This window comes from Triticum dicoccoides, chromosome 2B (assembly GCF_002162155.2).
Source record: "Triticum dicoccoides isolate Atlit2015 ecotype Zavitan chromosome 2B, WEW_v2.0, whole genome shotgun sequence".
Classification (NCBI taxonomy): domain Eukaryota; kingdom Viridiplantae; phylum Streptophyta; class Magnoliopsida; order Poales; family Poaceae; genus Triticum; species Triticum dicoccoides.
In genome coordinates, this window is record NC_041383.1 from 542,453,174 (window position 1) to 542,476,983 (window position 23,810).

Below are 23,810 nucleotides of genomic sequence, written 5' to 3' on the forward strand. Positions count from 1 at the left end.
GTCCAACTCCTTGGCGTCGAGGTGGACCGGGGATGGCGCTGGAGCATGGTGACGATGGTGGTGGACCGGCGATGGTGTCGGAGCATGGTGATGATGGTGATGGACCGGCGACGGTGCGGGACTGTGGTGATGATGGTGGTGGATCGGTGATGGAGCCGGAGCTTGGTGGTGATGGTGGTGGCCCGGTGAGTGGGCCGGAGCATGGTGATGATGGTGGTGGACCGGCGAGTGGGCCGGAGCATGGTGATGATGGTGGTGTCCCCCGTGGACGGGAGCAGGCGCCGACGCCGGCCCGTGATGGCGATGATGGCTTGGTGCCGGGGCAAGATGGCCATGATGGTGAGTGGGGCTCGGCGCTTGAGTCGGCGCGTGTTGGTGCTCCTTGTGCGCTAAGGAGAGTGCGACCAGCATGGCCAGCAACAGAGCCATCACCATGGCGGTTGGCGAGAGAGAAGTCGCCATGGCAAGAAGATTTGAGAGTGGTGGTGGTGGTGGTATTGTTGTTGTGGCAGTCGGGGGGCGCGTCTATATATAGCGATGAGCATGCGTATTTGGAAGAGGGGAGTGGGTCGTCGTATTTACTATAGTAAGTATTCGATCTTCCGCATTAATGCTTACTATAAAAATCTGATTTTGATTTATTCATTTCTGATTGTCGAATTCGCTACAAAGGAAGGAAATAAATTGGTGCCATTTATTCTGGCAGCATTACAGTATGAAGATATGGACATATGACTGTGACCTGTCGAATATCGTGTGAGCCGTTGAGTATCTAAACAATATTTATATTGCTGATGGCGGAATATCTCGACCATTTATTAGAAAAATCATAATTATGACATGATTAATATTATACACATCAACCTGAAAAATGAGAGGAAAAGATCTACGGTGCTTACAGCAGACTGGAGGCATCACATGCAACTGCCGATGCCCAAGGGGTTGTATGATTCGTCAAGGTGCTGGCTGGAGCCAACCCAAATGTATTGCACGCTGGATCAACCGATGGCTCTGGGCATGCCGTGCAACGAGCCCAAAAAACTCCTTTAGGCCCCGTTTGGAATGTTGTTTTTCTGCCACCCCTGTAACATTTTACACCTGTATTATACTAGTCTCAAACCAAATACATGCCACAGGGTTGTATTTCCATTCCGCTTCTAGCCTCCGCTTGGAATGTTGTTTTTCTGCCACCCCTGTAAGTTGGCTCCAGTTTCAATTCGGTTGTAAAATATACATGGCGCCCAAGTTGCAGCACTATATATATGTTCAAATATGCATGGCACCCAAATGTATAGCTTTTCAACAGCACAGACTTTCTAATACACACGTACAGAATTTTCAATAGCACAGACTGCACTTCCACACAAATTGCACATGTATAAAATGAGCTAAATTTTTTATTTATATAACAGTACAACCACATCAAAAAAAGGATAATATTTTTGCAATCATCCATTTGAACATAGTTCCGATAACTCATAGTGCTCAAAGTCAGTAATTTAAATTACAAATTTATCGAGGCATACTTGTCTCGTCTCGTCCGCATGCTACATAACCAAATTTATTGAGGCAATTGTTCAACCATTGTGCGCTTAGACATAAAGTATTTCAGGAATATTATTGATTGCTTCATGGACTCGGGTAATCATAGAATCATGTGAAAGGACATCCTGAAAAGAAAAAAATTGAAAAACATTAGCTATGTAAGAACACTTTGTGCTCTATGAAGGATACCAGCCACACATGTCAAGAACAACCATGTATGTCAAAAAGATTAGCACAAAATCCTGAATTACCAAGGGGAGCCAGATGGTACAAGGTAGCCATAGCATGTCACTAAATTTAAAGAAACCATATTATTTTTCAAAAAACACCGATATGAAGAAACAACATGGCAGCAATATAAACAACATCTTAAGTAAGAAAAGATGTTCTAGACAGCAGCAGGTCTATATGATTTTGAATGCAAAAATGATAACTCCAAGAATTGCAAGTTCCCAAAACAGGTCTATTGTGGATAATAACAAACATGTCCAGAATATTATGTTACTCCCTCCCACTAGCGGAGCCTCGTTGAGGCCAAAGGGACTCCAGGAGCAAGCAAGGTATGCTTCACCTAATGGAAATAAAAGGAGCACAAACAATACCTTTGATCAGAGCACCAGATTGATTGAAGGAATATCGCCAGATGAAAACCGAGTTGCAAAGGAATACTCGCTCAACTAAGCCTTACAAACTTATCTTTAGTGGGGAGAAGAAATGCAGAAAACCAACATAATGGTACTTACAAGGAGGAGGCTGAGGACTAATCTTGTCGACTTCCTTCTTTAGCCACATACCCCGCAATCTTGAGTTGTAACCCAGGAAAATCTCACGATTTGCTGCATCCTTGAAAACATCAGAGGCAAAGATTTTGACCTCGTCGGGAACATCATCCATGTCATTCAAGACCTGCAAGCATTCTGTAATTGAGGGTTGTTTTCCTTGCTGTGACACTTTTTCCTTCTTGGAAGCTTGATCTTTCTTGAAATTCACATAAGCCATCATGGAATCTTCAAGCCGCTGTACAGATGTGGCACCTTTTTGTTTCTTAGTTTTTTTCCCTTTTGCACTTGATTCACTTATTTGTGGTTGATCGCCATCAGCATCTTCACTGCCTAATTCTTCCTCGTCATTGACAGTGTTCTCTCTTTCATCCACATCATCTAATGTAGGAGTATCATTGATGTCAATTATTGAAGAAGTCCTTACGTTGTCATCTCTTCCATGTCTTGTATTTTTCTTGCTAGTGCTTGCAACCATCTTATCCTTCGCTCCAAAGTTGCTACCTGTTTTTGTGCCAATCGGAGGCTTCCTTGATGTGAGGCAGTGTCTTCCTTGCGCAATGTGTCCTTCATAGAGCACACCCAATGCCTCGTACAATGGAAAGCTCTTTCCTTCATACATTTTGAGCTTTGGGTCCTCCTACATAATTAATAGAAAGGTGTGAGCAGATCATGCATAGGCATGAAAAGTTCATGCACATATAAGGAAATCAAAAGTTAGAAGGAATAAAAACTTACTGCAATGATCTCTTCCCATTTTTCAGGCGTGGTGTTGATCACACATGCAATATCATTCCATGATATTCCAGAGCGGTTGACTATCAACTTGATATTTTTGTAGTGCTTTTTCAACTGAGCTTCCTTATCTTGAACCTGATCCTTGGTAAACCTTGCCTCTGGATATAAATTGTTCAGTTCCTTGACAACTTGATTCCATCCTTCGGTAGTCCACCCATTTTGGCCACGGTAATGAGATAGATTGTACTCTGTAAGTACCTCCACGAGACCTTTCTCATACCTTGCTGTCCACTTAGCCCTATTTTGCGTCATATTGAACCTATGACAATGTAACTTTAGCAATAAATCAATACAAGAATCTGATCACATTAAGCAACATAAGAATATGAAAATCCAACATCACAATTAAGAAATATAAGAATCTGAAAATGCAAAATCACATCAAGTAATATGAAATGAAACATTAACATAACTCAAATGTTGCTAATATATAGGATCGATCCTAATAACATAACTCAAATGTCATCCTTACATAACTCAAATGAAACATTAACATAACTCAAATGTCATCTTTATATCTCAAATTCCACATCATTACAATAAATTACTTTGACAGAATAAAAACTTAAATTATTAGCTAGTAGATCTCCGTGACGATCTTTCACTTCGAATTCTTTGATAGTCCGCCCACATCCTGTTGGCAATTTCATCTCTCATAGAATTACCAAGGTCCCTTTGATTGCTTGAGGATGTAGGAACATGTCGAGGTATGTCATCTCCATCAGGAAGAGTGACAAATAGAAGAGGGTCAATTTGCATTTGTTGCGTATCTAGCCATTGTTCATCACCTCTGTGACTCCGGATTATATTGTGAAATACAGCTGCCGCCATAGGAATTTTGACTTGAGTGTCAATTGGGTAATGTGTGCCAACTTTTAAAATAGGAAATCGCATTTTCCATACACCAATTGTACGCTCTATATGGTTCCGTAGACGGGCATGCCTTAGATTGAAGAGTTCTTTGGGGTTCTTTGGACGAGGGCCACCTCTACCGAAATCTTTTAGATGGTAACGAACTCCACGGTACGGAGCTAGAAACTGTGGTGTGTTTGCATAGCCTCCGTCAACCAAATAATACTTGCCCGGAGGTACATGGAAGCCTGATTGAATAGCAGATTTCAATACTCCAGCATCTGAGGCAGACCCCTCCCAACCAGCTGACACATAAACAAAGTTGAGATCGAAGTCGCAGGCGACCATCACATTTTGGGAGAGGGTCCCCTTTCTATTCCTGTATGGAGCAGCCTCGTTGGATGTAATGGTCATGGGAACATGAGTCCCATCTATTGCCCCTAGGCAGTTCTGCATTAAACAAGCTATGGTTACTATATGTGTTATACTAAGGGAGGATATAAATTCCTAAAGTACATAGCAAGGGATGGCGTGTACCTCAAAGAAAGGCCAAAACTGGGGATTTGTTGATATTTTCCAATGAGTATCTAGCGAACTATGCTTGATAAGGTCAAATGCCAATGATCTCATAGCGTTGAAGCATCCATTGATATGCCTATGCACCGTTTCAGGACTGTGCTGAAACCTATCAGTCAACGTACGATAACTCGCATTCCTGGATAGCATGTACATAAACATCCCTAGTTGCTCTTCAACACTGACTCCTTTTGAATTTTTTAGAAGATTTTTGGATCTAAGATGGTCACATAGAAGTTGGAAGATATGGGATTCCATCCTAAGAATATCAAGGCACCGTTGAGGGTGGCCATCCAATATTTCTCGGATATACTTAGCTCCTGTAAGAATGGATGTGTTCACTGGAATCTTTTCCCTCCTAGAAACTAGCTTACACATCAGGGCATGGATTGTTAGCAAGCTTCTGTTGTTATTCCATGCATCAGTCATGTTATTTAAACGAAGCAGGCCCATAGTATATGAACAACGACAAACTAGCTTAACATGACCAAACGCATTATCTATTGCAAGGAACTTTGGGCACTATCTTCAACCGATCAAAAACATCTTGGACAGACAAAAGCAACTCATTGGATCACTGTTCATCTGTTTGTTTATCAGTATTTCTAGATTTACATCAAACTGAACTTTGACAGCAGCTAACTACCAGATCATTTGGCTTATTCCCCGATCAATCTGAACTTTGACAGCAGCTTAAACTGCACTGTAACAACTAAATGAAGCTTGGCTTATTTCCCTGATCAAACTGAACTTTAACTGACAGAACTAACTACCCTACGCCTGACGAAACTGAATTCTTGTGAAACTTTGGCAGCAGCTGTTAACTGATAGGAGGGTTCGGTCTAATCATCACGAAGCAGGATGGCCACGTCGCCAAGGAGTACTCCGCCGCCGGATGACTGGGGAAGGGATAGGAAGGGGGCAGAGGAGGAGGGAGGATACCTTGGCGGAGCGGAGGAGGATGAGCGGTTCGCCGTCACGGTCAGGTCACGACTGCCGGCCAGCGTCGCCGTCGCGGCCAGGAGCGAGTCGCCGTCACCGTCGTGGCCAGGAACGAGTCGCCGTCACCGTCGTGGCCAGGAACGAGTCGCCGTCGTCGGCGCGTCTAAACCCCGTCGTGGCCACCGTCTTCTGCGCCTCACCACGTCGCCGTCGCGAACGCCGTCGCTTGACCTCCTCGTGGACACCAGCGCCGGCGCCTCCCGGCGGCGCAACTCGATCTAGGTCTCGAGCGAGAGGCGAGGTGGGGGAAAAACGACGGCCTCTGGTCTGTATCGGATACCGGCCCGATACGGGTGTAAACGAGAAAACCAGTGTAAAACTTACAGCCCAAAAACGACATGCCAAGCACCAACGACAGGCCCATCCGTTTTTATTTTACAGGGGTATATTTTACAGGTGTATTGGGCCCTAAAACGAGGAACCAAGCGGGGCCTTAGGGTGACCGGTAAGATTGTCGGACTAACAACGGTGTGCATGCTTTAGAATAAAGAACGCATAGCATGGAGGCACATTTTGCAAAAATTGCAAACATTGATTCTAGCCAAGTTTGCTGGAAAGCCGGAACCTAATCCGGTTGAGAGTGTCCAGACAATGGATGTGAGTCATTGGACCTTTTTTTTTTGCAAACATCCCCACTGCAAGAAATGACACATCCATGATATTATGGCCCGAACGAAAATATTTTCTATCATAGAAATGACACTTCCATGATGATAATTGAGAAAAAAAATATGTGTCATCATGGATGTGGTGGACACCTAGTTCTATGACAAAAAATAGGCTTTATGTCCTAGGCAGGTCAGAGGCGCATCTGCATGGCGTTCTTTGAACAGAACCCGAGTGAGTCCGTCGCTTACTAAACATGATTGATGGATCTCTCGTCTTACTGAACCCGAGCGATCCCTGCTGCTCTGGCGACACGGGGCGAGTGATGCGTCTCAAACGTATGTATAATTTTTTTATTGTTTCATACTATTATATTGTTCATGAAATTTTAGGGAATTTTGAAGAAAAAAAATGTTAGTTCTCTGGAACCACAACCCCAAATCCCAAATGTGATATTTTTATGCAAGTGCTCTGCACACGATTGCTAACGCACAATTTGTGCCCGACGGGATTACAAGTCACACATATTAAACAAACTAGGTAATCCAATGGTGTACGAACGTTGTCGTGCGTGGAATCATCATGTGCATATCAGTGCTCATATTTTTATGTTATTTAGTCCACTCAATCTTTCTTCATACAACTTTTCTAATCCTCATGTATCAATGAAACGTTGTAGGCATTTCAAAACAGGAAGACATAACCCATCCATGCTACCCTATTTTTAGTACACTACACAATTGCCGGTGCATTGCAGCAGGAGTATAATCATTCTATTAGATTAACCCGTGAGTGCATGTTCATTATTATATTATTACACTGAAATCTTAGCAAGTTCTTGAATGCAATCATCATGATTTACCTGCCATTTTATTGTTCAAAACTTATTTGGTAAGAATTTGATGACTTACCAAACAAATATGTTTTTTATTTTGCTAAGTTAATAAAACTTGAGACAATTGATTCTAATTTAGGGAAAATGGATGAAAAAAATCAGACTCGAGAGTAAAAATTCAAAGAGAAGGAAAGAGTGAAACATATATAAGGAAGGTTGAACGAAAGAAGATGAAATTGAAACCTTACATTCTTTTTAAGTATACTACTAGTATAAAGATCATTTCAATGATTTGCAGGAATATAATTTAGTACTTTTACTACATTTGCCGGGTCAAGTCAATCCTTCCACATAAGTCCCTTCGATGTCAAAAACTTCCGCACACTGATGCCACTTAGCCGTTCAGTCCAAGAAACTCCACCTCCTTAAAATTATCAATGCATTATTGAAAGATTACAACAGCATTACAACAGAAAAAACTTGTTCTCTTGGTGGAGCACACCCCTAGTACACCCTACATCAACGAAACAAAACAGAGTTACAGATATAGTTTATGTACACAACGAACTGGATGGTGCCGCGAGGCGGTGCAGTCAGTCAGTGGGCAAACAATGCAGATTCAAATCTCGTCCCTTTGTATGCAGCACTCTACTGATGCCTCCTCACTCCAGTAGCCCCATATATCCTTAGAACTGCAATTTTTGCATATGTTGGGTACCACAGCTGTATGACCTGAGAGGATTCTTCTCGATCGACGGAGCTAAGATGTTAAACAAGGACTGACTACTGCTATCGGTGTTGGTGGTCACAAGCCTGGCAGGCCTTGGCCGATCTGGGGTTTACATATGTACACTGATCACACGTCCAAATGTTGCTATCGTCCACGCCACGGCTGGAGCTGCCTGATTTGGAGCCGGCAGCGGATGCCCTGTTCTTACCACTCTTGCTCTTACCACCAAGGCTCTTAGAAGTAGTGTTCTTGATGCCCGTGCTTTGGCTAGTAGAAGGTCCAACGTCATTTAATCCAGTCTCCAGCGCCCGGACAAGATTCTCAAAATAATTGCGAGTCACGCTGTAAAATACCCCACAGGAAAATGTCAGAGGAAACGCAGCAAAATGGTTATGGATGACCAAATCGTCGGTAGAAAATGAATGAGCAGTTCTGCTAATTCTAAAGTCGACTGAGATTTTCTCAAGCACTTTTCACTAAACTGAAGATGTACTTTTCTAGATCAATTGAGACTGAAGAAAATCTCAATCGGCTTAGACAGAGACATAAATGAATGAAGCAAAAAAAACACTTCATAGGTATGCATAGCATCACAGCAAAGGATAGAACATATGTAAAGGTGATCCAAATTACCTAGTTAATCCAGCCAACTTTGTACGGAAGTCATTGAAATCTTTTGAGGGGGACTCGGCTTCAAGGTATATTTGAAGTTCTTTCTCTGCACACTGATGCAGCCGCTCCAAACCTGATTCAGCCTCACCTATATGCATACACACAAAGCAGAAATCAGATGAGCAGCATATGCTTATGTATTATCGATGATAGTAAAACTACAAACCTTGCAGATATTCGAAAAACTGTCTTTTGGCATGTTCGTGCTCTGGGAGGTAATAACCATAAGCATATGTCCACTTCAATACCCTCCTACACTCAACAATCTACATTTCAAAATTACCCAGTCGTGAGAGGAAGAAGACTTGAGACCTAAATTTGGGAATAATAACACCCGTGAAGTAATACCTGTAGCCATGCCTCTATGATGAACTTGAGCTGTGACTCAGGTTGACTTTGTATATCACTTAACTTTTCAAGCTGAGAAATATTTGCAGAAGTCAGTCTTAGGAGTCCTGGACAGGCTGAGGTAAGCTATAATAAAAGCAGTGAAATGAACAGTGAGTGCCACATATATTCATATACCTTGTCATTCTGCAGACTCTGAAGGTCTCCTAATGCCTTTTGCCTTGACTACATCAGGAAGACAAAAAGTGTCAAAGCAACAAGAGTTACGAGATTACATGTTCTAACAGGTAAAGATATAACATGAATATTCCTGTCACCCTGTCTACACGAAACAGCACCTAAACCAGCATTGACTTGATATCGACATCTGAACACAAGGAGAAAAATTGCTTTATACAAGAAACTGCATTATTGTCAGCATTTCAACAATTGATTATAAATTATTAACAGGTTTAACATTGGACAAATAGGTGAACTTAAGAAGAACGATGCAGCACAATGCCACTTCCATGATATTTGGTGCGAAACAAGTTCGCTATCTCTCCTCTTTTTTAAAGAAAAAAAAACATAGATTGATCCTCTCAAGCTAGCCAATCAACCAAGAACTCTATCATCTCAGGTAGTTCAAAACTAACACTTCAACAAATTCTAAACAATTATTCTGCACGCTCAACAGAAGTGCCTTATATTTATTTGTCCGCCAAAAATGATGCAAGGATAGCAAAGCAAAAGACAAAAATGGTGAACCCTAGCTAAGCTAACAGAATAATTGTCTACTTCAAAAGGTACAAATCGTCACTATGAATCCTAGTAATGTTCTGTACATGCTGCTTTTTTCATAACGAATAACTTACTGACTGATTAGCTGCCCATCGTTCATAATAATGTGTATATCTCTCAAGGGAGTTCTTCGCCATTTCTCTTCTCCTTTCAGATTCATCATACTGTAACCACAACGAAACAGATAGAACATGTCATTATATCTTTAGGTAATGAAGTAAACATCTAGGATCAGAATCACTACCGCTCCTTCCTGTCTTGCTGCCTCATAACGGTTACAAGCATAAAATCCACCGGTCCTCTCTCCATGCTCCGACCATGAACCAAGACACAGCCTACATTATAATAGCGCAAATATCATTTCAGCTATAGGAGATTTCGAGTGCAAAAAACAGAACACAGAAAAGAAGACTGATTGTATACCAGCAAAACTCAAATTTACATGGAGGTGTGCATGTGATATGCATGCATCCCTGGTTTTTCTCAATAGGCCGCTTGCACTTAGGGCAAGGCTTTGAGTTAGCCAGTATCCTGAAACCATACCCAGCAGTTAGGAAGATAACAGTACAGTCCACACCTGAAAAAAAGAGACTAAAAGATACTCCCTCTGTTCCATAATAGGTGTCGTGGTTTTAGTTCAAATTTAAACTAAAACTACGACACTTATTATGGAACTGAGGGAGTATAATTTATCAGATCCATCATACAACTGGCCAAATACTTCAAATTTTTACAACTCCAAACATTAGTGGTTTTAGAAGATCATCATGTTATTACAATAATAATGACATCCAAGCTAAAAAAACTCTCCTCGACCCTATCTCTCTCTTCACCTACCTGGTTGGCTAACATGATCACCACAGCAGGATGCAGTGCGTCCCACCAGGAGATCAAGGACGATTGTCCAACTACCATAAAAATAGCAATCCACGTTATCTAGCTAAAGCTTACAATATCCGCAACACACCCCATCTCATAATAATAATCATAAGACTCTGCACATGCACAATATTGAAGTGATCAAAATGGATGGAAGGTGATATAGTGGTACAACTTGGGTGCGGGGGTAGACTTTATCATTGATTAACATGTCAAGTGTCGAAAATAATATTCTAGTTCCAGATTGAGAATAAGCAAAGTAAGTCATCCTACAATACCAATTCATATTCTCAGACTCTGCGCTGTTCTTGAGGATCCACTTTGAAACAGTGGCACAGTCTACTGGACGATGAGCTTCCTCAGTGCACTGCAAGATTTATTTCAGATAGTTTATATTCTGCCTATTATGAGATAAACGAATTAATCGGTCAAATACTCACATTCCAACAGAACCCATATGAACAATTGCAATTAACATCATAGCTGCCACTGCCCACGACAAATTCTACTGCATATTCACATCCAGGAGCAGGACACCACTTTGTCTGTTACACATAGAAATGCCTTTAATCAACAATATTGTAAAATAAAACATTTATATTATTAGTTCAAGAGTTGGCTAAATATGGCAGTTGATCATTCTGTTGTGTCATTCATTACAATTACCAATTAACTACACCCTTTCAAAATGCGAAAACAGTTGCACATAAGAATAATGGTTGTTGAAAAATAAAAACACTACCAAAGTTCAATATTCACACTGTCAACAAATAAATATCTTCATAAATCGGAATATCAGCTCCACATCATTTCATTGTTCATGGTTACAACACCTCTATATCAAGCTATAGCAACTTACCTTTCGATTATCCTCGATGTAAGATCTGCGAAGATATCGCCCATACTTTTCTTTATCCTCTTCATTAGCCAGCGAATTAATCATATCCTGTCCAACTGCGGCAGCACAGGACGGATCAGGACATCTCAACATCAGACATCCTGGACCATCATTTATAGCAGTGCTAATGTAACCTGTCGATACACATGAAACTTTAAGCAGTGACATCATAATATCATAGGTCGATTATATAGCTATTAATGCAAAAGGGTAAAACAGGGTACAGAGAAACACCACCAATCAATCGCACTGAATTTTTTATACGATGAGTCTCTAGTGTAAGTGATCAGCTTCTCCATTTAGGACTAGATTGTTACATCCACAAGTAATGTGGACCTTTCCACGGATAAGTATAGCAAATCTCACAAGGATGCAACTCATTTACAGCATAACAAAGATGTAACTGATGCTAATCACTTCGAAGACCTTAAGCATAGCGAACATTTGTTTAAGCAAGCTTTTTAGGTAGCCATAACATCTGTGAAAAGAACATCCAAGAAATTGAATGCACAAAAGAGCATGCCATGCCAGCAAGTAAAGTGGTTGCAGAAGAATGTAATTACGAGGTATTGTATCATTGACTATCACCACCCCAGTATACGGCAACAGAGAAATGACAGTTCATGGTTTGTTACAATATGAGCATGAAAACAGAAAGCATGATTCCACAACAACAAAGAATTTAGGGTGTGTTTGGTTTCAGTCATGAACTGGAATGACATGGATCGGACCCGTGCCTGGGCCTTGTTCTGCCATTTGGTATACAACTGGAATGGAACCCACCCGTTCCCACCAAACGAATATTCGGCCCAGATCCGGAACGCAGCGATACCTCCAAATCAGAGGAATCACGCGGAACCGGTCGCGCACTCCTCTCCCTCTCTCATGCGATGCCTCTCCTCGTCTCTCTTCCTCCCTCGATCTGCGCCGCCAGGCCTCCTCCTTCAATCTGCGTCGCCGGCCACTCCCACCGCATCCTCGCGCTGGCGCTGCTCGCCATTGCGCTCGCAGCCGCCCTGGCCACGTCCCAGTCGAGCACACCTGAGGCGTCCCATTCGACGTCCTTATCCTCAAGGCATCCCCTCCAACAACGGCAGACGGGATGGCATGGATCCGGCCTTCACCAGGGCAACGACGGCGGTACGACGACAACAGCGAGCAGGAAATATGCGTCCCCTATCTGTCTTTCGGGTGGAGTACAGGCAGCAGCAGATCGCGTGGCCGTTGGCTTGTCTGCCTTCTGTCTTTCGATGGTGGCGGAAGGGGCAGTAGCCAGCTTGTCGGTGGTGGCCACACCTGGGCAGCAGCAGCAACGAGGAAGGAGCGGCCGGGGCAGCAAGCAGCGCAAGTAGCAGAGAGGAAACGGCAGCGTTGGCAAGCATCAGCGGCGGCAAGCACAAAAGCTGGAACAAGTGAAGCAACTGGTTTTTTCTAGCTTGTCATTCCTTGATTAATGCTTCATCTATGTGCTCTGTGTTGAGATTCTGACAAATTTTGATGCCATTGGTACCAGTGTAATCTAGATTTTGGGACTTAATTAATATTTTCTGTCTATTCTTGGAAAATAAGTTAGTGATGATAAATTTTGTAGACATCAGATTATATGTGGATGATAAATCATTGTGCAATTGAAATGTATTTCGCATAATTTTTGTTAAACATAAAAAGGCTGTAACTGTTCATATTGTACATTTGCATGTTAGAGATAATCTCCAAATCCATTCCATTCCAATTCTGCAAACTAAACGCTGAAATATAACCATTACATTCCACATTTTATCCCCAACCAAACACAGGAACAGAACCAACCCATTCCGGTGGAATTGGACCATGACACTCCATCCCACTTCTTCTTAAACCAAACACACCCTTAAGGTCCATATGCAGAGGAGTATTTAAAGAACAGATTGACCAACCTCTCCAGCATACACTACAGAAAGGATGTCCACATGCGGCAGCACTCATTGATGCATGGGGGCAATTTTCAAAACAAATTCCACATGCCAGCTGTTATAAAGTGAACAAACTGTATAAGTTGAATATTTAAGAGCATCAAATGTTTTACATAAGCTTATGTAGAAATTAGAAACCACTGAAAACAGGCAAGAGAAATGGCATAAAAATGGCACATGCGCATGACGCTCACAATGCATAGCAAGTGCAAAGCTACTATGTTCTAATACGTGTACACTGCAAACCTGCAACGATAAAAGCATGTTAGCCGATACCTTTTTCAAACAATCTGAGCTGGTGGCCATGCATACTGATACAAGTAGGTGCTAAGATATTGGGAAGTGGCAAATATGAAAGCCTGTACCAAATAATTGACTGACTACAGTAAGTGTGTTTGTATTTTATATGCTTTATGTACACCTTTTTCAGCATCCACAACTCATTCTACAAATGGTAATGGGGGGAATAGAAATATTGGGAACACTAGGTAGCTCAGAAATGCTTGTACCACAGCAATTCCCAACAACTACTATATGACTCGAAAAAATGAAATGTACTTAGTGAAATGAAAAAACAAGTTCAACTAATTGAGGTAGTGATGTACTTCTCTGTCATTTGGCATTTCAATGCGCTTCTCCGGAAAACCAACCACCTTGCGAACACGTTCTTCATCAACGAACCATTCATCATGCACCTTACTAACACTCCTGTGGGGAAAACATTAAATGAGAAAGTGGAATTAACAACCAACATAAGATAAAAAAAGGGCAGCCCGGTTGCATGTAGCTCCCGCTTGCGCAGGGTCCGGGGAAGGGTCCGACCACTTTGGGTCTATAGTACGCGACCTTTCCCTACATTTCTGTAAGAGGCTGTTTCCAGGACTTGAACCCGTGACCTCATGGTCACAAGGCAGCAGCTTTACCACTGCGCCAAGGCTCCCCTTCACTAACAACCGACATAAGATCACAAGGAGAAATGAAGTACATATATATGGGCAAGTAGCATTTGATGTATACAGCTATGACCACTTCAGCTAATAGGCTAAAAACTAAAAGCAGTGAAAATAAACTTCCATGGATGAATTATCCATGTGCCAGAACCATGAGTTGGTCTTGAGGTCTTATTGGTTTCACCTCTAGCCTACCCCAACTTGTTTGGGACTAAAGGCTTTTGTTGTTGTTGTTGTGGATGAACTGTTGCAAACATAACTTGGTTTGGAAAAATGACACAGATTCCTAAGTACCATGGTTTTTACCATAATATGCTGTCCTAACTCACAAACCTAAATTTTATGGAAATGTATTTCGTGACGAATCTAATTATGGAGTCAATCCAGACATTTTTATATATAGGACAGTCAAACTTAAGTGTTGACAATCATGGATTCCAGGACATCTTATATTTGCAATATGGGTGAGATAACGATAAATAGCAACTCGATAACCCAGCTTTGCAACACATCTACACCTTAATAACCTGCTGCACGCATATACCTTTTGTGTCCGAATCGGTCAAACATAACTATAGCAATACAGAAATGTAACTTGGGTCTCAGAGTACAAAAATCTAAAAGCCACGGCGATATCCAAGTATCTAACAACCCCAAAAGGAGCAGATCACTATAGGGCAAGGTGATGTTACCAGTTATAGCTGCGAAGAAGAACACATGCTTCCGACTTTGAAATTGAGAGAACAGTTGAAACCCTATTTATGTCATCCTCTTGCCGCTGCTTTATACCAGCTTCACTCAATATGCAGTAATTTTGCTGGTGCACAAAACAAGTGAATGGCGATAAGAATAGCAGGGCATGAAGGTAGAATAAGCAATGAGAAACATTGAGCTGAGAGCGATTAATTTCACAAGTCAATATAAATAGTATCAAATGCAACCACTTAAGCAACACATTATGATTACTAAATAAATTAAAACTATTGATGACCAGAAAAATCTAACGCATTATTTGAAGGTAGAACAGTGCTATTCTGACTTGGCAAACAACCTAACCTACTTCTCTAATGCAACTTTGAAGATTGTTGTCCAAGTTTGGCCTAGATGTAGCTTCTCTGGGAGACCAGTTTATTTAATTTACAGGCTTATGTTGGAATAGCCAATGCTTTTTTTAGGAAGCCAAAAGCTAGAATTTGGCTTTCAGAGCACATTATTTAGTTTGTTTCATGTTTGTGAAGCTGGAAGCACCACAGAACAGTACACTTAAGGAACAAATAGTAACTTATCAGGTTATCCTTCCTTAAAACATTCCTTATACCTCCAACACATATACCAATCAAAGCAGAGACTGATATCAGAAAGCAACTGAAACTTCTTCACAAGAATTTGGTTGAGTGCACGAGGCAGGGTTGGGCCGGCCTAGTGACAGGAATTCTCGATGGTCAGACAGTTGATGGATCAGCAGACAGCAATGCCACTCATCTATGACTATGTACACATGTAGAGTAAAGACAGCAACTAGTGGTGAAAATGGCCAGGGCAATGGATTACCTCAATGGCTGGAAGCTTGGAAAGGAGGCAGATAAAGGTTTCAGGGGAGGGGATAATGACAACTGAAAAGCGAGGTCTGTGTTGCTGACTTGCTGGGTCAATAAGGAAGGTAGTGGTATGGAGAGAAGTGGAACAACAAGAAACCACGTAAGCTACTCAAGTTTGCCAGATAATGAAGCTACCCAAGTTAGGAAGTTCGTCGACTAAAACAAGAGGGAAACCCAGGGAAAAGAAGTAACTAACAGATGAACCACTATATCCTAATGCCATCATCTCTGTTGATGTCCGCCCATAAAAACTTTGCTTTGGAACTGGGAGGAGCTCCGCTAGATTTTGGCAACGTGGTGTGGTACAGCAGGTCAGCAATACTTTTTGCCATTGTCAAGTTCTAAGTGCCCCATACATCAATAGGTTTTGTACATGGATATGTGGAATAAAAAATGACTAGCATTGTGTAGACATCCAAAATTTAGACATATTGAAGAATTGCATGGCAGCTCATATACTCTGTGATTTGGCATTTAATTAGTAGGGTACATGCATACCACCTAGAGCCTTACCTTGTTTTGGTCCATCATGACTTTTTTTTTCTTATAACATCATGACTTACCATTTGCTAGTAATTAAACTTTTATGTGTAAAGTTATAAATTACATCCCAAACAAAGTTGTCATCGTAATTCACAATATTGCATCATCTCATTATTTACTGTATGTATACTTTTATGAATTTAGTATTTGCTTGTCTAGGACAAAGTATCGGCAGTCAGGTGGCCAAAATGTATATTATTCGTCAACAATGTTGACTGCGTTATTTATAATCCTGGATCCACCACTGCTCTCACACACAAAATAAATATTCCCCGGAGGCCCTAGCTTGCACCAACACATATTTATTGAGGATGACGGGCAATGCAAGGGCAAGGCCATTCGCCCGAGCCACAGCCCAGTCTACTAGAGAAGGAAGGCCGTAGCAGTAGCATATGAATAGCAAGCCCATCGATCGTCTAGATTCACGAAACTACAGTACCCGCACATTCCCACATCAAAAGATGGAAACACGAGCTACGTGATTGCGCCACTCCAAGCACACACCCATCCTGGACGGGAAACCGAGATCACCTGCTGCCGGTGAGAGAGGAGCTCGGGGGAGTCGTCGGAGTCGTGGTCGGCGAAGTCGTAGTCGGCGTCGCCGTCATCACTGGCGGCGAGCCCAGCCTCCCCGCCGCTGTAGAAGTCGTCGTCCGCTGAGTCGTTGGCGTCGTGCATGTCGTCCTCGGAGTCCATCACCGCCCCGCCGCCGCCAGCGCTCGCCTCCGCTCGCCGCCGGAGCCTCAGGAGCAGCGCGGATCGGGCGGATCGGAGCGGCGCCCACCACGAGGAGGGAGCAATCGGGCCCGGGGCGCGGGGGCGCGGCGGCGCCCACGCGGGTTCGGGGCAGAGGCGGGGAGGGAGAGGAGGATGCGCCGGTGTCGGGGGGATGGGGGGAGTGGGGCGGAATGGGGAGGACGGATTGGTGGGAATGGTGGGTCGGGTGGATTCACTCGCTCGGCTGCTGCAGGAGAATAGCAAGCTTTCTCCTCTCGTTTTCTTACTCCTTTCTCCCCCACTTTGCTTTTAGTTATCCCTTGTCACTCGTTCTTGTGCGCGTAGTGTTTTTCTTACAGTACTTTTTTTTTTTGAAATTCTCTTACAGTACTTTCTGTCCGTGTTTTCAGCTGTCCGTGGGATTTTCTATTGACTTCAGATTCAAAGCTCTTTGGATAACCCAATAAGGGCATTTTCCGGACCCGTCTGTGTATAAACCGGAAATAAAGTTGGGGCTTTGTGGACGTCTAGATCACTGTCACGTCCAAATCACTATCACGCCCCGCGTCTGACTGCCCTTGGCTCATCCCAAACATCCACCCACGCCAGCGCGCGGTCTCGCCTGACGTCAGCTGCCCACGTTCATGTCGCTGGAGAGCGGCTGCTCCGGCATTGACGCCTGCACAAGACGGGTGCAACCTCTTACTGTCGGCATTGAAGCGGCACGACTGCCGAGTAATGCTTGGTATTAAGTAAGCAGTGCTATCCAGCATGCATCGCAAGATATTAAGCTCATAACAAATAAAATAATGTTTGAAGCATGGTGATATAATTTGAACAAAGTAAGATTAAATAATATGGTTGAACCTCATCGTTTTAACCTTAGTAGCAACAATACAAATATGTGTCTTGCAACTCCTACGGTCACAAAGTAAGTACACCGCAAGATTGAAAATACTATCACGCACCTCTCCCGCTGAAGATAAATCAATCTAATTGACCAAAAGAGATAGATATATCGGAGAAATACAATGCTATAAAATTACACATATATAAATTTCAAAAAATACTTAAATACTTTTAATGAATAATATCATAAACTCACAATTCGTCGGATCCCGACAAACACACATCAAAAGTTACATCGAATAGATCTCCGAAGAGATCAGTGTATTGAAAATCAAAAGGAGATAGAGAAAGTCTATGACAGCCTGGTTTTTGCCCTCCTTTCTTTTCTGGTTTTCAGTTGGGTTTTGATTTGAATTTTTGAGTTTGAATCATTTCAGTTGGACTTAAAACACTTGGGCATCACCTTGGCTTTCACCCAAGTGGCTCACTCCTCCTCCAAGCCCTCATTTCCTCTCTGATCTACCTCAAAATAATGTCATGGATATTTTTATTTAATGAAAAATATTCATTTTCCTCTCAAAAACCCTAAACAGAAACTTGTGCTCCAAAGCAACCCCTATTTTTCTTGCCCACAAAAATCTGAGAAAATTCACAAAAATCCTTTGAACCCTAGGTCACCTCCCTGAGCAAAAATATCACACCACTTTTTGGAATAGCTACAGAAATTATTTTCTATTCTGGACAGAAATGGTAGTTTCTACAGCAACTACCATTTTACTTACTCCATTGGTGCTGCATTTTCTTGTGCATCACTACCCTCCTAGATCATTGCTAACCACCAAAGCACAGCTCCCAACTCCCAGCCGTTTAACCACAGCAAGCTCTCAAAGTTACTGTCCAGTAACTCGCAGTGAAGTAAAATTCATGTTACTGCGTCTCAGCTCAAACCAAAGTGTGGTAACCTCTAAATCTACCACGGACAACACGCCAGACATGAAGTTTAGGCTTAGCTCAGCTAGAGGTCAGAGTTCACGCGGTGACCGCGTTCGACCAAGCGTGCTGGCATGCAACCGACGCGCTCTGCGTCGCACCCTCGCTTATGTTGCTCGCGTGATCGCTTCCCCGCCTGCCAAACCTTGCCAAACCCCGCCACCATCACCGTCCCGACGCCATTAACTTCACCCTAGCGCTCGCCGACGCCGGAGCTCGCCGCAGCGAGCACGGGCGCGGTCCGGCCAACCCAACAGTGCGCTGCGCACTGTGTTCGTCGCCATCCCCTCGCACCTGTGCTCGTTTTCGCACGCCCACAGTTCCCGCGTGAGTTGCGTCGCCTTCCCCCTCTCTCACTGAAGCCGCTCGTCGCCGGGCGCAGCGTCCAGGTGTCCACCAACGGAGCCCGAGCACCTCTCGCCGCTCGGCTATACATAGAGCTCTTCCCAGCCTCCTCGAGCATCATCCACTCCTCGCACACACTCCACAAACCTGTAGAAAGCCGTGCCCGGCCAGGCAGGCCTCGGGCCGCCGTCCCCAAGCTCGAGCTCGCCGATGATCCCCTCTGTCCGACCGCACCACTCCAGCCCCTCCCAAGCTCGGGCGACCCTTCCAGGGCCTCAGTCGTGCCTCGGTGGTGCCGTTCCGCCCGGTTGGAGCCCCTGGTGCTGCCTCTAGTCATCGTCGTCTTCAACTCCGGTGACCTCTGCCTTCTGTCGCCGCTGGAGAGGCCATTTCCAACGCTGTCCGACCACCCCTAGCTAACCTACGGGTACGGGCAGGTGCGCCTCCATCCCCTCTTTCGATCCCTCCCTCCAGTTCTGGCCAAGGCGCCCTCCTCGCTGACGTGTGCTCCGACGGAGCCCCGTCGCCCTCTGTCTCTCTCTCCCCTCCCTCTCACCTGACTAGCAGGGCACGCTAGTCAGCCACTCTATACGTGCCCGAAGCGGTACGAGTGGAGGCGCCCCGCGGGGTTTACGCCTTCGACGTCACCCCTCCCCCAGTTCTGTTTATTTAAATTCAAAATTTAAACTCCAGAACACTTCAAACAGCCACAACTTTTTAACCTTAAATCCAAATGAATTGATTCTTTTTGCATTGGGTTCTGTATGAAAATCTCCGGCAACACACCAAATATGGGATTTTTCCCTGCTGCCTAGATTTTCTGGTAAATTTCATAAGGGTTCTTGATTTTTCTTTTTGTGTTTATAATTGTTTTCAGAAGGTGGAGCGTGTCTTGAGGATCACCAGGGAGAGTGCGACCCTCATCTGCACTAAGGCAAGCCATAGCAACATTTTCATGGTGTTACTGCAATATGTGTGATTTATTTTTCAACTTGAATGGTTAAATTAGTTCATGCATTTAAATCACCTAGATAAATAATTATTTTCATCCTGTTGCAACCTTATTCATGTGGGTATGTTGATTTACAGAAAGTTAAGAGTTAACTAAGTTAGATTTAAGTTATTATAAGTGATGATAGGCTATGGAGAAATAATTTGCTTATAAGGAGGACTAGTTTGAAGAATATTTTCTTGAGTAAGAAAATGATTATGCTAAGTTTTTGCCATGATTAGTTGTTGCATAAACATGACCAGAAAAGTGCCATGAGGTTCTGAACTGTTTGATTAGTGCTGGATATAAGTTGACCCGGTATGGTTCTGATGAGTAGTGGAGCATGTTATATGAGTGCATTTGCATGGCATGTCATGACACCGGTCATTTTTATTTTGATTTGAACCTGATAATAAATCAACTTGAACATATCGTTGATCGGGTCATGGTGCCACTGAATCGAGTTTTTCCAGCGCAACCACATTTGCCTTTATGGGAAGGCCTTTAGTCGGTCCGTTGTCATGCCTCTGGTCGGTACCTCCAACGAGGGAAGGTTATGGGCGTGCGGTACCCTGGCCCGGTAAGCAGACATAACCTTGTGTGCCCGTTGATGTTGTTATGGTACCTTGTCCCCGTTTGGGACCGTTTTGCCACGACGGTGGCCGTTGGTGTCTGGGGTAGACGTGGGGCCACCCATGACTTAGCCCAGTGGGGAGTTAGTCGGAGTGGCCGGGAGAGTGTCGTGGCAATGGAAGGGTTTTGTTGGAATACCGTTGGTCCACCCGAATGGGAGTGCGAGGCCATGGGTTCCTTGGTGTGGGTACAGTGCGCTACCTCTACAGAGTGTATTAAATCTATCGATAGCCGAGTCCACGGTTACGAGCACGCTCGAAAGTAGGTCACACCATGGGTCAACATTTTAAATAAATCTTGCACACTAATACCATGGCACTATTGGAAAGAGGATGATGTTGATGTCGATGACCAAGTTGTTGGTCCGTTTGTGGTCCAAGAAAGATCACGTTTGGTTGCGAGGCAACCCGTTTGATGACCAAGTTGTTGGTTCGTTTGTGATCCGAGAAAGATCACCGTTTGGTTGCGTGGCAACCCGTTTGATGACCAAGTTGTTGGTCCATTTGTGATCCGAGAAAGATCACCGTTTGGTTACGTGGTAACCCGTTGGTAAGCAAGTCCGTGGGACTTGAGGCACGAGATTTGATTCACCACATCCATAGTATGATTTTGCATTGATGATTAAATTGGTTAATATCATGATATTGTTTGTCATTATGTTTATGCTTGTTGTGAGCTTGCGAGTACATTCAATGTACTGACCTAGCGTGTCATGCCAGATTTCAGGAAAGGTTCGATGGAACGGAGTGCTGTTCGAGTCTAGATCGTGTTCACATTGGTGTCCATGTGCTATGGAGTCCCGCTTCATCGTCGTTCCGCTGCCATGTAGTCGTCATGATCGAGGCCCCCTTATGTTCATTAAATAATGTACATATTGTTCAGCCGCACCGTGTGTGCCGCTTGTCCTTCTAACTCGTTGTAATATGAACTATGTTCCGCTAGCATGAATAAAGCGGTTGTATTCTGTACCAAGATGTTGTATGTTGCCAGAAGACATGGTCTATGGGTTGGCAATGCAAGGTAAATCGGTTGCTCTGAGCCGGAGTGCCACAACACTTGGTATCAGAGTTGCGCTGACTGTAGGACATGCTAGACTCCCGCCGCGTTACTGGACGTTAGTAGCATAAAAGTTGAGTGACGACAATATTTTTAGTTGGTTGTTGCTTTGCATGCACTTGGTTATTTTATTTCTAACCTACTAATGGCTGTGAGTGTAGATGGCTCCGGTGCTGTATCCGTGCTAGTTGCAGCTGATGTCGTACACGTCGCCGCATCTCCTTCACAACGTGTGGTGTCGACTGTATCCTCACGGTGACGACCCAGTCTATCGGGTGTACCGGGAGCGCCTGTCAGATTCAGTGTATGAGTACCACGCTGTGGTTACTCTGCGCACCAGTTCTTCCTCCAGTTCTTACACTCGCACTTCCAGGAGCGGTTACGCTTCTACCGCTTCTCAGGCTGTCCAGTTTGCTGCATTTGAGGTCCTCGTTGAGCTACGCTATAACGAGGTCCAGATGCAGAACCATCCAGGTTTCTACTACTATACCTCCCTGCACGACAATGGTCGTGTCCGTTTTCGTACCATTGATCCGGAGTCTGATAGTACTGCTAGCCACCTTTCTCGATACATTACTGCTAGCTACCTGCTGATCCACGAGCTGGCTCGAGAGCTGACTCATGCCTGTGTTGCTGTAGCCGCTACTAGAGTTGTCACTACTCCATCGTCTATGGGATTTACTCCTTATCTTCCATCCAGTTCTAGCTCATCAGTTTCACCAGTTGCTCCTCTGAGTAGCTCGGGCACCTCGACCGTGAACCCTCTTAGTGCTCCTCCTAAGTGGGTTTCTCTTCTCGCCACCCCTGTAGCCCCGATGCTTCAGCCTCATCCTGCACCTGCTCCTGAGGGAGAGCCCTCGAGGCAGCGTCGTCGTGTTACATTTAACCTAGAGGTCATGGTTAATGCAGTCAGTTCAGGATCCGAGTCCGCTTCAGGAGAGGACACCGCAGCACCAGCAGAGCATTAGAGCACTCGAGTATTCGTAGTTGTCAGGATGATGTACGGATGTAGTCGTACGAGTCATGATGTTGCGTTCGATGTATGAGAGTAGTTGAACTTATTATGTCATTTATCCTTTATGTACGGGTCTATGTATAATTATGTTGGACTTTCTTCTTTTTGATGGATTTTCTTCGGTTGTTCGCCTTCTTTCGGGTTTTGTCGCTGGATTTTCCCCACTGATTCCTTCTTGGATGTTGCTCATCTCGATCGTGTTGTCTTGGGAAAAACAATAGGATGATGCGGGGAGGCAGCAATAGCGACTCTTGTGAGGATACTCCTGTTCGTCGTTCCGCACGACAGGCAGGACACTCCCCCCGAGCCGTACGTTCCACCATCGCCTCCACCGCCAAATCCACCATCCACCGAGCAAATTCTTTGCATGTTTTAAGAAAAGCGAACTAATGATCTGCTTGAAATGTTGAGAAGTGTGCAAGCTATGGTTGGACAGAATGGAAACCAGAACGGTCATCACTCCAAAATGTCAGACTTTCAGAGAACCAACCCTCCATGTTTCAGCCAGGTTATTAATCCATTGGATGTGGATGACTGGTTGCGAACTATTGAGAATAAACTTGAGATTGCTCATACTAATACAAATGACAAAGTCCCATTTGCAACTCATTATCTGGAGGGCGCTACCGCAATATGGTGGGAAAATGAAAAAGCCATGTGGCCTGCCGATGAAGAAATCACCTGGGTAAAATTCAAGGATCGATTCCATAAATATCATATTCCTGCTGGAGTTATGAACGTCAAGCAGCGTGAATTCCTTGCACTCCTCCAAGGAAGTCAGTGAGTGAGTGAATATTTAAATAAGTTCAATCATTTGGCCCACTACTCTCTTCATGATGTGGCCACCGAAGAAAGGAAGATTGACCGTTTT

General features: G+C 43.8%; 3 protein-coding genes across 3 annotated transcripts; all 3 read right to left on the reverse strand.

Annotated features, from left to right (window-relative positions):
- Positions 1-1,509: 1,509 nt before the first annotated feature.
- LOC119367975 lies at positions 1,510-3,395 on the reverse strand. Its single transcript, XM_037633345.1, has 4 exons — positions 3,063-3,395; positions 2,289-2,964; positions 2,148-2,200; positions 1,510-1,670 (listed from the first exon to the last, which is right to left on the reverse strand). Exons 1-3 carry the CDS (start codon positions 3,372-3,374, stop codon positions 2,154-2,156), a joined length of 1,035 nt encoding a protein of 344 aa, XP_037489242.1. The 5' UTR covers positions 3,375-3,395; the 3' UTR covers positions 1,510-1,670; positions 2,148-2,153.
- Positions 3,396-3,594: 199 nt separating this feature from the next.
- Positions 3,595-4,861, reverse strand: LOC119367976 (putative nuclease HARBI1). Its single transcript, XM_037633346.1, has 2 exons — positions 4,512-4,861; positions 3,595-4,424 (listed from the first exon to the last, which is right to left on the reverse strand). The coding sequence occupies exons 1-2, from the start codon at positions 4,806-4,808 to the stop codon at positions 3,696-3,698; spliced, it is 1,026 nt and encodes a 341-aa protein (XP_037489243.1). The 5' UTR covers positions 4,809-4,861; the 3' UTR covers positions 3,595-3,695.
- Positions 4,862-7,363: 2,502 nt separating this feature from the next.
- Positions 7,364-17,272, reverse strand: LOC119364743 (probable E3 ubiquitin-protein ligase ARI8). Its single transcript, XM_037630257.1, has 15 exons — positions 16,875-17,272; positions 14,895-15,019; positions 13,858-13,960; positions 13,217-13,307; positions 11,262-11,434; positions 10,843-10,947; positions 10,681-10,769; positions 9,947-10,054; positions 9,768-9,858; positions 9,598-9,687; positions 8,921-8,968; positions 8,744-8,815; positions 8,562-8,661; positions 8,357-8,483; positions 7,364-8,065 (listed from the first exon to the last, which is right to left on the reverse strand). The coding sequence occupies exons 1-15, from the start codon at positions 17,037-17,039 to the stop codon at positions 7,783-7,785; spliced, it is 1,770 nt and encodes a 589-aa protein (XP_037486154.1). The 5' UTR covers positions 17,040-17,272; the 3' UTR covers positions 7,364-7,782.
- Between the last annotated feature and the right edge of the window lie 6,538 nt (positions 17,273-23,810).